This window comes from Trichophyton verrucosum, assembly GCF_000151505.1.
Source record: "Trichophyton verrucosum HKI 0517 chromosome Unknown contig00699_1.f1.exp, whole genome shotgun sequence".
Classification (NCBI taxonomy): Eukaryota; Fungi; Ascomycota; class Eurotiomycetes; order Onygenales; family Arthrodermataceae; genus Trichophyton; species Trichophyton verrucosum.
In genome coordinates, this window is record NW_003315274.1 from 47,368 (window position 1) to 59,810 (window position 12,443).

Consider the following 12,443-nt stretch of genomic DNA (forward strand, 5'->3'; position numbering starts at 1 on the left):
AAAACGGCGTTGGGATTTAACGTTGATAGTAGAGTGATTGATAGTGAAGCAGTTGGTAGTAGGGTGAATCTCGGATTCTTGTGTGTTTTGTGAAATGATAGTTCTCCCAGAGGGGGATTTGGCGGAGTATTTATAGCCGGTTGCTCGTTGCCTAATGGTATAGAGATTGAATATCAAGTGTACCTTGGGGAGCCATTTGGGCATGAGGGCGCGGAAAGTGCACTATCTCAGTACCATGGATTAAAGCTCAGTGAGTGTCCACCAGGCAGCAGTCACCCCTGGTGGGAGGAAAGAGGGGTGAACCGCCAATCAATTCCTTAAGCGCCCACCCATGTAAAACTGCATCTAAGCCTCATCTGCCGGGCACATGAGGCTCGAATAAGCCTGTCATTGAAATTATTGGGAAGGAGCTTCCAGCAAGCTGGCGCTAAGACGACATGGGGGATATCACAGGCCAAGTCCCCCGGTTCAACATGATGGTTAAGCCCCGTAATGTCGGCGGTTAGGCAGACATTTATGCATTAAGCAGCCTCGGGCAGGGGAATAACAAGATTATATGCATGGAAACCTCCTTCAATGCCATAGCGTCTTCCAGGCTGTTGCTGTGCCTCCTCAGCCTAGTTGCATCCCAGTCTTGACTCTGGCGTATCGCCGAAGTGGGTATCTTTCACTCTGTATCCACTACCCCCAATAGGAAACCGGTCTGTAGATATCATAGACATCATATCTAGTAGAGAATAGGAAAAGCAAGCGGTAACACGCGTTATAGGTTAAGTCTTCCATGTCATTTGTCTTGAACGTCCAGTACGAGAGGTTGTGGATGCCCGGGCCGGAATTAACTAGCAGGATAATAGTTTCTCCGACTCAAAATCACCGGGCCGAACCGAACCCGAAACTTAACTGCCGACTAATTCCGCCGTTACCTGGCAGTTCAATTCCAACCACAACGCGAAGTGTAGAATGAAGACTTCGTCCATGTTACTTTCGCGAGGAGGAGGAGCGAAAGCAAAGGGCAGATGGGTAATGATCATAGTTCCAAGTTACCGGTATGGACTTGGACTTGAGCCAGCTATTTTTGGATGTCAAATACGCTATGCAGTATGCAGGGTATTGAGTCTCCAGAACTCCGGGTCATATTGCTGGCGGCTAACTACACGATAGCAGTGATTGGACAGGCTAACTCGTTAGCCCAAGTTGCCAGCATGAAGGAAAGGGCCCCTGGTGATATTAGAAAATTGTTTGTTTGATAGAAACCCGTTTGGTCTATACAGGCGGCAAGCTGAAACACCGTTTGGGCATGCCAGAGCCATTCAATCCTGCCAAGTTCAAAGTATTCTGGACAGACAACACTTGCCTGTGGGTATCCAACATCAAGCAGACATGTGGACTAACAGAATAGTAAGAATGCTAGAATTTGGCAAGGTTTTAGCGCCCGGACTAATTTCTTTCTCAGGCACAAAGGATGATTGTCGGTAGAAGACTACCTTTGTTCTGGGAGATACAAATCCAAGCTAAGGAAGGAAGTTTATGCATAACCTCATGCACAGTGCTTGATGTTGAAGATCGGGGCGGTTAAAGGTTTCATAGAAAGGACTAGCTATCTCGAAAAATGGGGCCAACAAGTTAAGACATCCAACAACAAGGGACAATATTTATTGGTCGACGAAGGACTACAGCAGTTCTGACACCTGAAATCCACAGAACTGGGCCATGGCTTCGGATATATCTCATTTCTACGGAGTAACTACTGCAATGCGGCTTCTGTGATGCCGGTCACGGATTCACAAGCGCTCTCCCTATTCCTAAACATCATGAGATGGCAGCACAGCTTCAATCTTGCTCCTCAGACAGCAACCTACCTTACCGGAACAACCCTAGGAGGTGTCACTGGTGGCTCTCTTGTTTACCATCTCGGACGGCAGTGGACTCGGCGGCTAGTTGTCATCGTCAACCGCATACAGCTGCTACACTTCATAATTACCTACCCAGAGGACAGCACACGGGTCTTCGAACTTCTGCGCCTCCCAAGGATTCTTCCTGGCCAAGCACATGATCTCTCATGGAGCCTGTGTTTTTCATGCAATCTCCATGTCTGGTCCTTACCATCGTAGAATACGGCGTCACTTTTGCGATCACATCTCCCGGTATTTCCGCTATCTATTTTGGCATTTGAGGGGTTCTATTGCATCGGCGTGATTGCTCAGGGGCTCTTCTTCCCGGGGCCGTTAGTTGGCGTGCTGCTGGACGAGCGGTTGGCCGGCCCGGGCAGCGACTGAGCCATGAACCGGGAGCGTCACCGGACCACTTCTGCTGATGACAGTAGACGCAGAAAACTGGAAGCTCGTCTTGCCTGTTTACCTGGCTACATCATGGTAGTGGTCATCCTTGGTGTGACTTTACAAAAGCCACAGCCATTGGATTTTACCCTGATTGGGTTTGCCATTCCTAACTTCGGGCTGCAGCTCGTCAACTAACTTACTACGTCTCTCAAGACATCCTGCGTCTGCTGCTATGTATCTCAAGTGCCGTCAGCTCTGCAGTTGATCAACGTCATCCAGTAAACCATCTCCTTTACCATCCCCTTCTGGAGTCCCAACTTAAACGAAGCTGCCAGATATGGGCTAAGATGCGGTATAGAGGTGATAATTTCGACAGTATTCCACCTGCTCAGTTTGATAGTCATTTTGAAGAGGCCCTGGAGGCAGACTATCCGAGTGGAAGGGGTGGTACAAGCCCCTAGAAGAACACAGCTAAACCGCGCGTCTGACCAACAACGACCTGTTACTAGCTCGGCTGCAACCCGGGATACACAACAGTATAAGTCCTTCAATCTCTCCAAAGGCTCGTTCTTAGATTGCTCTACCGGGGCTTAGCCCGTCGCGGATTCTGCGGACCCAGGCTTGGGCGGACAAAGATGGCCTGACCAACCAGTCGTATACAATAACCAACGAGCCCACAAGCAACCGACATCTATAACTAGTTAACTAGCGAGCACGAAGAATGGTTCGAGACTCCAGGGTGGATATCCTTATTCTTCTCTGCTGCCGTCTCGAGCGACGGGAAAATGCGGAAGCTCTGGCGTATAATACATTCCAATCAAATCACCGAGTCGTGGTTATATTAACTAACTATTAAACTGCCATCTCACAGCGTCACTAGTTACAGGATGATGCAGCTCGATAGTTGTTCGCTAGTTACATGGCAAAGTGGATCGGGGTCAGAGTACAAGAACACGGCGTATATTCAGGCCAGTTATGCATGTATCATGACATTGGTGAGCTCACCTGGCCACTCATTCATACTCTCTCGAATTTTCTTCCTACGGGCAGAAATGCGTATAAGTAACTGCCACCTGTCCCATGGATTCACACGGAGATCTCATTCAGCGATCTTTGGCTGCTTAATGAACATTTTTCGCAATGGGCTTCCGGTATACCTTTGGGATTGCCCTTTTCGCAGCAATCGGGACATTTCTCTTCGTATGTTTATATGTTTATATAACTATTATATAAAAATGAGATCCATAGCTAATTAATATTCCAGGGGTTTGACACTGGTATTGCTACGACGAGTAAGACACGGCCGTTGTGCTTGTGATGTATGATTGGAGGGGGCTGATTTGATCTAACTAGCAATTGCACACAAAAGCTGGATCAGTTATATGAAACATCCATCCAATGGACTCACAGGCGCTGTAAGTCTACAGATACAGTCCATCCCGATTAGTATCGTGCCACTGACAAGAACAAAAAGGTTGTTGCTGTTTATATAGCAGGGGAGGCTGTTGGTGCCCTTACTCAGACTTTCATTGGCGACAAGCTTGGGCGCATTCGGTTCATGCAGTTCATGTGTGTGGTGGTCACCGTTGGGACAGCCATACAGACAGCTTCCGTGAATATTGGAATGTTCCTTGCCGGGCGTGCTTTGGCAGGCTATGCTGTAGGGTAAGTCCTGCATCCGAAAGTTATACGCCCACTTTCACCTCCATTACGAACCAAAAACTAACAGAATATATAACTGATAAAGCGGGCTAGTTGGCACTGTTCCCATATACCTCAGTGAAATTTCTGCGCCGCATCAACGGGGACTTATTGGCGGTATATCTGGTTGTGGTATTGCATTAGGAACTATGATGTCTAACTGGGTGGGCTTTGCGTGTTCCTATGCCCCTTATGGTCCAGTGCAATGGCGTCTCCCTCTCAGTATCCAGATCCCCTGGGGAATAATCTTGTTCGTCGGCCTTGCTACCTTCATGCCAAACTCCCCTCGTCAACTCCTGCGAATTGGCAGGGTGGATGAGGCCCGTGCTGCTTTCCTGAAGATTCGCCGTGATTACGACTTAAATGAGTCTATCGAGGAATTTACGGTGATGAAGGCACAGATCGAGTACGAGATGAGGAGAGAAGTTGCTTCCATCCGTGAGGTCTTCAACCTGTTCAAACATCGGGCTCTTGTCTCCATTGCCGTTCAGACTATGACTAGTCTCACTGGTGTCAATGTCATCCAGTATTATCAGAGTGAGTTACTATCGTTTCCCCCTCAACTGCGTGACTAAGTCTAGATAGCAATCCTATATAGATCTCTGGGTATCGGCCCGCAGACAATTCTTGCTTTAACTGCTGTGTATGGCACCGTTGCTTTTCTCTCAAATTTTATCACCACTTTATACCTTACCGATCAATGGGGACGCCGGAAGTAAGTCATCAGTAGCAATTGACCGTCACAAATGGGTACTGAATTGCGTTTCTAGAATGATTCTCTCAGGCTTATCTGGGGTTATCTTGGTAGAAATATACGCTGCAGTCATGCAATGGACATTTCAAAACACAAACAACCACGTTGGAAAGGGGTTTGCCATCCTGGGAATCTACCTCTTCGTTGTCAACTATTGTAAGGGCCAAATCAAATTTACATCTTGGACATACTTGATACTAAAGGTTCTCGGTTAGATGGCATGCTTAACAGCACCACCTGGCTATATGGAGCGGAGGTACTACCCGTGTCCCTTAGAAGCAAAGTGATGGGACTTGCTTCTGCCTCTCACTTTATAGTTAATGTTGGCAGTATGCAACTCCTATATCCCGCTTACATCCATGACTCGCTTCTGACGCTTCAATATAGTTACCGAGGCTGGCCCAAGTGCTTTTGCAAATATTAAAGAAAATTATTACTACGTTTTTGTTGCCTGCACTCTGCTTTTTCTCATTGTTGGATATTTCTACTTTCCGTGAGTCATTCACCCCCTTAGCAAGCCTCTCTGATATATGCAAGCACGCCGTCCTGACCGTCAAATAGAGAAACCAAACACAAATCTCTCGAGGAAATCGCAACTTCATTTGGTGATAAGGTTGTGGGTGTTTCTAGTAGTGACTCTGAGACCGAACGAGAAGTAATGGCGAAACAACCGGCTATCCAACATGTCGAGGCGCACTCTGCCGCATCGACAACCGTCTAAACCTGATTTTCATTTGCTTGTTCTCAACAACTTGATATTTTGTTTTGTAGTTCAGGTTGATAAATTGAATGTATCTAATATATCAAATTTGGTAGCTAGTATCTTAGGCTCGATTTTTCCATGGTTCTCTCTGCTCGACTTCGCTATTATCCACCATAATATTATCAGGGTTTACGCCTAGTTCACTTATATATTTTGGTCATTAGCGACGTGGTCGCTGGCCAGCAAAAGGCCCTGCGATGATGTTTGATATCTGGTAATTGATATCCAAAATTTTGACTGGCCAACGAATTAATTTAACGGGCCGCAGATGCGGGGTATTTAATCGGGTATTCTGGTCATCAGATCGAAAACATCTACAAGACCAACTCTGCTTCTTCATGATCAGTCAAAAGAGTCGAATACCACCTGCAAGAAGCCGCTCAATAGCGACTGAGAATCCCGACTCCCTTATCTGATATATTTCGGTCCATTTAGTCGGTGGTTGCTAGTTATCCCGCTCAAACCCCTACCAAACACAGATACCAAGCCGCATCACATCATACACAAGATGTCGTCTGATGAATCACGCTCTAGCGAAACGGCGGAAGCCCGTGCTGCCTTTACGGCTTCTCTCAAATCTGTTGGTGCCAATCTTGATGCCGACCTGCGCACTCGAGCCGGAACTCTGCATGACAACGCAGCTGTCATAGACAAACAACAGGAAGATCTGAAGAGGACCACCCAGGATGTATCCAAGCAGAGCAAAGAGCTGGAAAAGCTGCTGGATCAAGGCCAAAATGGCTTAAAGGAGGTTGGCGATTTGCAGAACTTCGCGGAAGTCATGGAAAGGGATTTGCTAGTTCTCGAGGAGACGCTGAGGTTAGCGGAAGAGGAGGATCAGAGGGTGGGAAGAGTTGAGAAGCCGGCGCAGAGTTGGCTGAAGAAGTGGTTTTAGGCTCAGTTAAAAGGACCTGACATGGCGTTCTGGCGTTTACTAGTTACCTTTCGACCGTCCTGAGTTGCCTATGGAAATGGATTCCCGTTGTTTGGTTACCACAGGCTGGTTTATATTCACCCCTTGGTATGTTGGAGAAGAGGCTGGAATTGCTCGATTTGCCCAACCAGCATGTAAACAGGACTGCAGAGTTGGGGAAATATGAGACTTTGGTTTATATAGTTGTTTTGATTTGTATCCAAAATATATCAACAAGCAGACGATGCCTGCAATCTAAATGGCAGCACCCAAATATTAGGTATCTAGATAGCATCACACCTATGAGTTGTAATCTTCGACGAATTCTTCCCATATATGTTTGATACTCCTTGGTTGCGTCCCAGCCCCAGACCAGCGTTCTTTGTGGCTATCCCACTCACTCCATTCATTCCACTGTCCTAGGCTCACTAGATGTCTCATAGTAGGTCTTCCATGAGGACAGTTCCATGGCTTGTCTATAGTTCCCATGTGTTTGACAACAGTCTCCATTTGCCGATGGGTAAGGTTTTTTCCAATCATAATACTGGACCGGCAAGCTCTCATAGCGAACATCTTTCTCACCTTGCTCGGTCTAGGAACAAGATAGTCCGAGAAGGGCGATGAAGCCACGCCCGGTGGTTCAGTATGCTCCGCATCACTATCGAGTTCGTCCCTTGCTCGTTTGCCTAGATTGTTTTGTGATTGTTGCGGCGCTTCAGAAAGCAGGACAATCAGCTCTTCCAGATCGCGGGTGTCGAAGACAACTTCTTTGCTTAGCGGTAGGCTAATCAGCTTGCACCGTCTACCGATGGGCTCGTCACCGCTGGTATCTATCTCAACAATAAATCCATTCTTCTCTAAAGCAGCAAGATTGTCGATGATAACCTCTTCTTCCACAGCGGTTAGATCAAGTGTCTTTGGTTTCACCAGCCTTTGGTTTTGCACTGTCGTCTCAGCTTGGAGACGCTCAAAGTTATACTTCTCATCAGAGGCGTGCTGATCAATGATGAATAACTCATCCTGCTCTTGCTCCGCTGACGGGGTTGAAAAAGAGTTCTCATCTCCTGTAACTCCCGGCCTTGTCGCAAGGATGAAGCCAAGGTTAAACTGCCCGATTATTCGCATTCTGGAGAAATCTTTCTTGGAGACTGCAAGGGACAGCTTTGTCTCAGGGGCAATCTGCTGGTCGCCGTCATCGTCTGCATCTTCAACTCTATGTAACCCCCTGTTACTCAATGATTGTATTCTCCTCTGAAGAGATTTCATCTGAGTTTCAATCTTCTCAATAGATGCATCGATAGTGCATGCTAGCTCATGTGTAGAATCTTTCTTGCGAGGTTTTCGGATCAGTCTCTCTGCCCGCTCCACACTATGCTCTGAAGGAACGGCAGATGCTTCCTCTGCAGCCTTGATTAGCTCATTGACTTTTGCATCTTCCCTGGTCTTTCGTTCATCATCATCAACGTAGCTTTCACCAGAACCAGAGCCCGGAGAATCAGTGTCTTCGGGGTGAATTGGCTGGTCTTGCTGTAGGGATTCTACCCGACGCTCTTCATGCGCTTCATCAATATGTCCCTCTCCGTCGACTTCATCCTCTCCTCTACTGTCTTCTCCAGGGTCTTCCTCTGGTTCCTCTTCAGGGCCATTACCTCCGTTTAGACGACCAATGAATTGTGTTTCATTGTCCTCCTCGCCCTCATCATCCTCGATGGGATCATCATGGATTTGTCCCTGCTCTAATTGTGTTCCAGGGGCGGTGAATGACTGAATACTTCGGCCTATTTTACTCCTGACAGTAATAGCTCGTGTCCTTGATGAAGGTGAGTGTAAGTGCAAACCTGGATAACTATCCAGCCTTCGTTTCACTGGATCTCTACCAATAGTCGACTGGTAGGTCTCGTTCCCTATGGTAATTGTCGCCACATCTACCGGTATCCGGTTCATTCGCATTCGATCAAAAGCATTTTGGACTACCCCAGGCTTGTGCGTTGGCGTTCCTAACATGGAGCTACTTGACATGGGCTGTCCCTGTGTTGGCTGAAGTTGAGTTGGGTTACCTTCTGCTGTCTCATCGTTGATATTAGACGGGATATCATAAGCCCCACTGGATTCAGGAATGACCGGGTCATTCTCGACTGTAATATCGGTATTGTGTGGTGAGCTCTCCTGGTCACCACCTTCGAACCTTTGAAGAACACCCCTTATTGACGATTGCGATGTTTGGGTAGGTTCTGGGTTGTTCTCTTCCACAGTATCATCTTGTCCTAACTCTTGGCTATACATTGCATTACCTGGTGGTTCCTCCGGTTTGTCTTGTGTTGCACCGACCGAGGCTGGTGGAGTCTGTCCCCGATTTGGTGTTAATTGGCTTTGCTTGCTAAATGTAAGCTGAGAAACAGGAACGGTCTGATCTTCATTCTCGAATAGTTCTGTAAGGGATGCCTTCAAAGATTCGATCAAAGCACCGGCATCATGCAGCAAGATTGTCTGCTTATCTGGCGAAACATTAACGTCGTACGCACTTGTGTCCATTTCAAAGTTGGCAAAGATAAACGGTGACTGTGACAAATTGAACGACTTGTAAACTTCGTTAAAAGCCTTTGCAATCTGAGGTAGTCCACACGGTCGAGAGTTCACGAAGAACATCTGCCGATCAGGCGTTTGTCTTCCTTCTCCAAATACCGGCTTGGATATGTGACCATGCACAAATATTTTGTTGGAAGCTTGGCTGGAAAACCTCTTTGCGGCCGTACTCGGCTCATACTCCAGGTCCAAATCGAGCGGCATTAACGCAAGCAATGTCTTTGTGCCATAAACATTGGAAATATTTTCTCGTGTTGTAGGGTTAGATTTCGTGGTGAAAACAACCACGCTCTTCCCCTTCGGCATCTGATTTTTGACGTTGAATCGGACACCAGTACTTATACATGCATACGCATGTAGCAGCGCTATCACCTTTCCGTACTCTCTTTTGACATTTTTCTCTAATTCTCGCCGCCGAACCGGTAGTGGTTTGAATAGATTCTCAATCGAGACCGTCGTTCCTTTTTGACCAGCAACTACCTGCGTGCTCTTGAGTTTCCCAGAGAATTCGAAATCCAGCTTCGAAGCTCTAGGAGCCTGCTGCGCTTCCGCAGTAACCACAGTGAGGTTTGAGACTGCACATAGTGAAGAGAGAGCCTCGCCACGGAAACCAAATGTTTGAAGGGATGTCAGGTCTGCGAAGGTCGACAGTTTGGATGTGTAGTGTTTCAACGCTATATAATTTAGCGATCTGATTGTTCCTCTGGAGGAAGATAGTGGTATTTACCCAGTGACTCATAGTTATTCGGAGAGATTCCATGGCCGTTATCCTGAACTTCTATCAGGTCCAGGCCGTTGTTTTTGAAACGCACATCTAGGTAGGACAGAAACACCGGTTAGTCATGTTCTCTCCGCTGGTTCATCAATTGTACATGCCTATAGAGGTCGCGCCGGCATCGAGACTATTCTCAACCAGCTCTTTAACCACCGAACAGAGGTCAACGATGACCTGGCCCGACTGGATTTGGTGGACCTACAGAGTGGTATTAGAGACTTGTAAACAGGAGTCAGTGTCCTCCCCTATAGGATCTCACCGAGCGAGCCTCGATAGGCTTGATTGTTGCCATATTCAGGTCATGGTGGCAGCAGTGTGGTGTTGAAGATATTCCATTGTCGCCTAGCTGGCGGTTGTTATTGATGCTGCGCGTCTCGCGTCTAAGACTTTTAAGAAGAAAAATATTAACGTTTCTTCCATCTGACGTCATCAGCTATTTCTACGTGTTTTTATGCGATTTCATGGTATAATATAATAATCATATGAAGATATATTCTGTTAATTCCCTATCGATACAGCAATACAGAAGTACATAGATGGAGCGATATGCTTGGAAACAACGGTATGACACATGGTAGGGTATGTACCAATAGAAAGCCAGGATTAACGCCGGTAAAAAAGATATAGCAGGAACATCAGATCATACGTTGAATCGGTCGGGTAGAAGAACCGGCGCAACTAGGGTCCATAGATATATAGCATAGCACACCCAGGCGCTGATAATCTTCACCCAGCTGGCCCAGTATGTGCGGCCGACAGGGGCCAGGTCGTCCTGGGCTTCGATGTCGAGATTTTGTGTTAATAGAGTAGCAACCCACATTGTTGCCAGGAGGAAAATGAAGTGGAATAGGGAGTACGTGTACTGGGTCGAGTTTCGCTCATCGTCTTTCGAGTTACCGTCATCAGATTCGTCATCGTCATCGTCCAAAGCGCTGGCAGGTAAACTGCCACTGTTAACGGCGGCACGAAGAGCTTCCGCGCGCATCTCACGACGAGTGAGGCCGGGTTGCTGAACGACTAGACCGTGCTCAGGTTCATCCTGGCTGAGGGATGCGTAGTTGTTTTGGGCAGCACTAGATCCCATGGCGAATGCTTGAGTAGCAGCACGAGTTGTGGTGTAAGCAATCGTTAGCATGGTGACTATTGCACCAAGGACAACAGACGCAGTTCTGGTGCCATTAGCGCGTAACAGAGGGTTGCATTGATTATCATCTGGCTCCATGGACACGGCAGACATGGTAAGGTAAGTGCAATAGATAGTGACCATAGCAGCCTGGGCCAATCCAGCACGAGGGTTAGACTCTTGCACCGCTGGTTGTATAGATATGAAGGAAACAATAAGGAAGACCAAGAGATTTATCTAAACATGTCAGTATATGCTTGCGTAAAACTAAGGTTGAAATATCCGGAACTTACGGTGATGGCAGCTTTGTTCATAGCACAGTTTTGACCGGCAAAGAAGACGTACATGAGCACGGTCATGGCAATAGAGGCGAGATACATTCCAAGGGTAGAGCCGATCAACAAGCCCTTCCATAGTCTTGAATCAGTTTCATCGATCTTCTGCAAGCAAAGTTCGGCCCAGTTATGAGCCAGGTCGACCAAGAGGACAAGGCCGAGGAGTAGGAAGAGCATTGCTCCGACAAAAGCAATGTAGTTTCCCCATACGATGAAGAAGCTCTCGGGGATGAAGAAGGACAAGACAATAAATGCAAGCCAGACAATGACTTTTGGTCCCCAGAATCCGTTTTGTAGTTTTGCTCGTTCGTCTTTCGTAGACCGGACGCCTATAAGAAGTACAGCGAGTATGATGTGGAACAGACCCAAGGCGAAGTTGATTCGGTGGACCGCAACCCAGCCATGACACTTCTGGCCGTCACACGTTATAGGTAAGAAGTCGAATGTAAGGTGTTCAAGCTTGTTAAGCGCCCATCGAGTGAGCATAACCCAGGATAGAATGGAGTTGATTAGGAGTATGAAGGCGTATGCGATTCGAGTGGCCATGCTAAAAAAACAAACGATTAGTTACCCCGACGGCGTAGAAGCTGAGTTCACAAAGTAATATGTCTCATACCTGTTCTGGAACTTCCCACATGCACTACATATCGCAGAGCACGTAGCTGCACCGCAGCACGAAGCGCCGAACGTCAGAAGCTATATACTCCCAGTCAGCAGCAGCTCAAGTTTGGTTGAATCGAAAGGAGGGCGGTTAAGCGGCTACGCACTGTTCCAACGCTCGGAAGTGCCATCAAAGGCAGCGAGAGAAGCGCGCCCATGTTGCCGGCTTCAATGGATGCCCTCTAAAGCGAAGTAACAGGCAAAACTGGGGGCTCGTTATGCGTTTTTCAGCGTGTCTGTCGACGGTGTTTGAACTGCGGACAGCCCGCAAGATGGGATGACGATGAAAGTTGCCTCGCCGGGAGTAGTGCACGTGATGAAACCGTGCTTGGCATATTACGTCACGCTTATATCATCATAATATTATATAAGGTAAGATTACATAATATTTACATAAGCGCAGCCGGCTAAAAAGCGACTTTTTCGGCAATTTTCAGCCTTTCGACGAAAGTTGGCTTGCGCTTAGCTGTCTTTTTTGCTATCAATTCGCTGCTTTGCTCCTATATTTGACAGAGCCCGAGGGCCTCGTAGCCGTTATATCCACTCTGTTTGGCCGC

General features: G+C 47.3%; 4 protein-coding genes across 4 annotated transcripts; 2 read left to right on the forward strand and 2 right to left on the reverse strand.

Moving 5' to 3' along the window:
- Window positions 1-3,661: 3,661 nt before the first annotated feature.
- TRV_06383 (MFS sugar transporter, putative) lies at window positions 3,662-5,455 on the forward strand (the record flags this gene model as incomplete). The annotated part of the gene is made up of 8 exons (XM_003019541.1): window positions 3,662-3,694; window positions 3,727-3,944; window positions 4,027-4,517; window positions 4,566-4,695; window positions 4,751-4,890; window positions 4,950-5,063; window positions 5,122-5,227; window positions 5,296-5,455. The coding sequence occupies 8 exons, from the start codon at window positions 3,662-3,664 to the stop codon at window positions 5,453-5,455; spliced, it is 1,392 nt and encodes a 463-aa protein (XP_003019587.1).
- Window positions 5,456-6,005: 550 nt separating this feature from the next.
- TRV_06384 (uncharacterized protein) lies at window positions 6,006-6,392 on the forward strand (the record flags this gene model as incomplete). The annotated part of the gene is made up of 1 exon (XM_003019542.1): window positions 6,006-6,392. One exon carries the CDS (start codon window positions 6,006-6,008, stop codon window positions 6,390-6,392), a length of 387 nt encoding a protein of 128 aa, XP_003019588.1.
- Window positions 6,393-6,710: 318 nt separating this feature from the next.
- TRV_06385 (uncharacterized protein) lies at window positions 6,711-10,198 on the reverse strand (the record flags this gene model as incomplete). The annotated part of the gene is made up of 4 exons (XM_003019543.1): window positions 6,711-9,667; window positions 9,721-9,807; window positions 9,870-9,966; window positions 10,028-10,198. 4 exons carry the CDS (start codon window positions 10,196-10,198, stop codon window positions 6,711-6,713), a joined length of 3,312 nt encoding a protein of 1,103 aa, XP_003019589.1.
- Window positions 10,199-10,408: 210 nt separating this feature from the next.
- Window positions 10,409-11,772, reverse strand: TRV_06386 (uncharacterized protein; the record flags this gene model as incomplete). The annotated part of the gene is made up of 2 exons (XM_003019544.1): window positions 10,409-11,128; window positions 11,185-11,772. The coding sequence occupies 2 exons, from the start codon at window positions 11,770-11,772 to the stop codon at window positions 10,409-10,411; spliced, it is 1,308 nt and encodes a 435-aa protein (XP_003019590.1).
- Window positions 11,773-12,443: the final 671 nt, after the last annotated feature.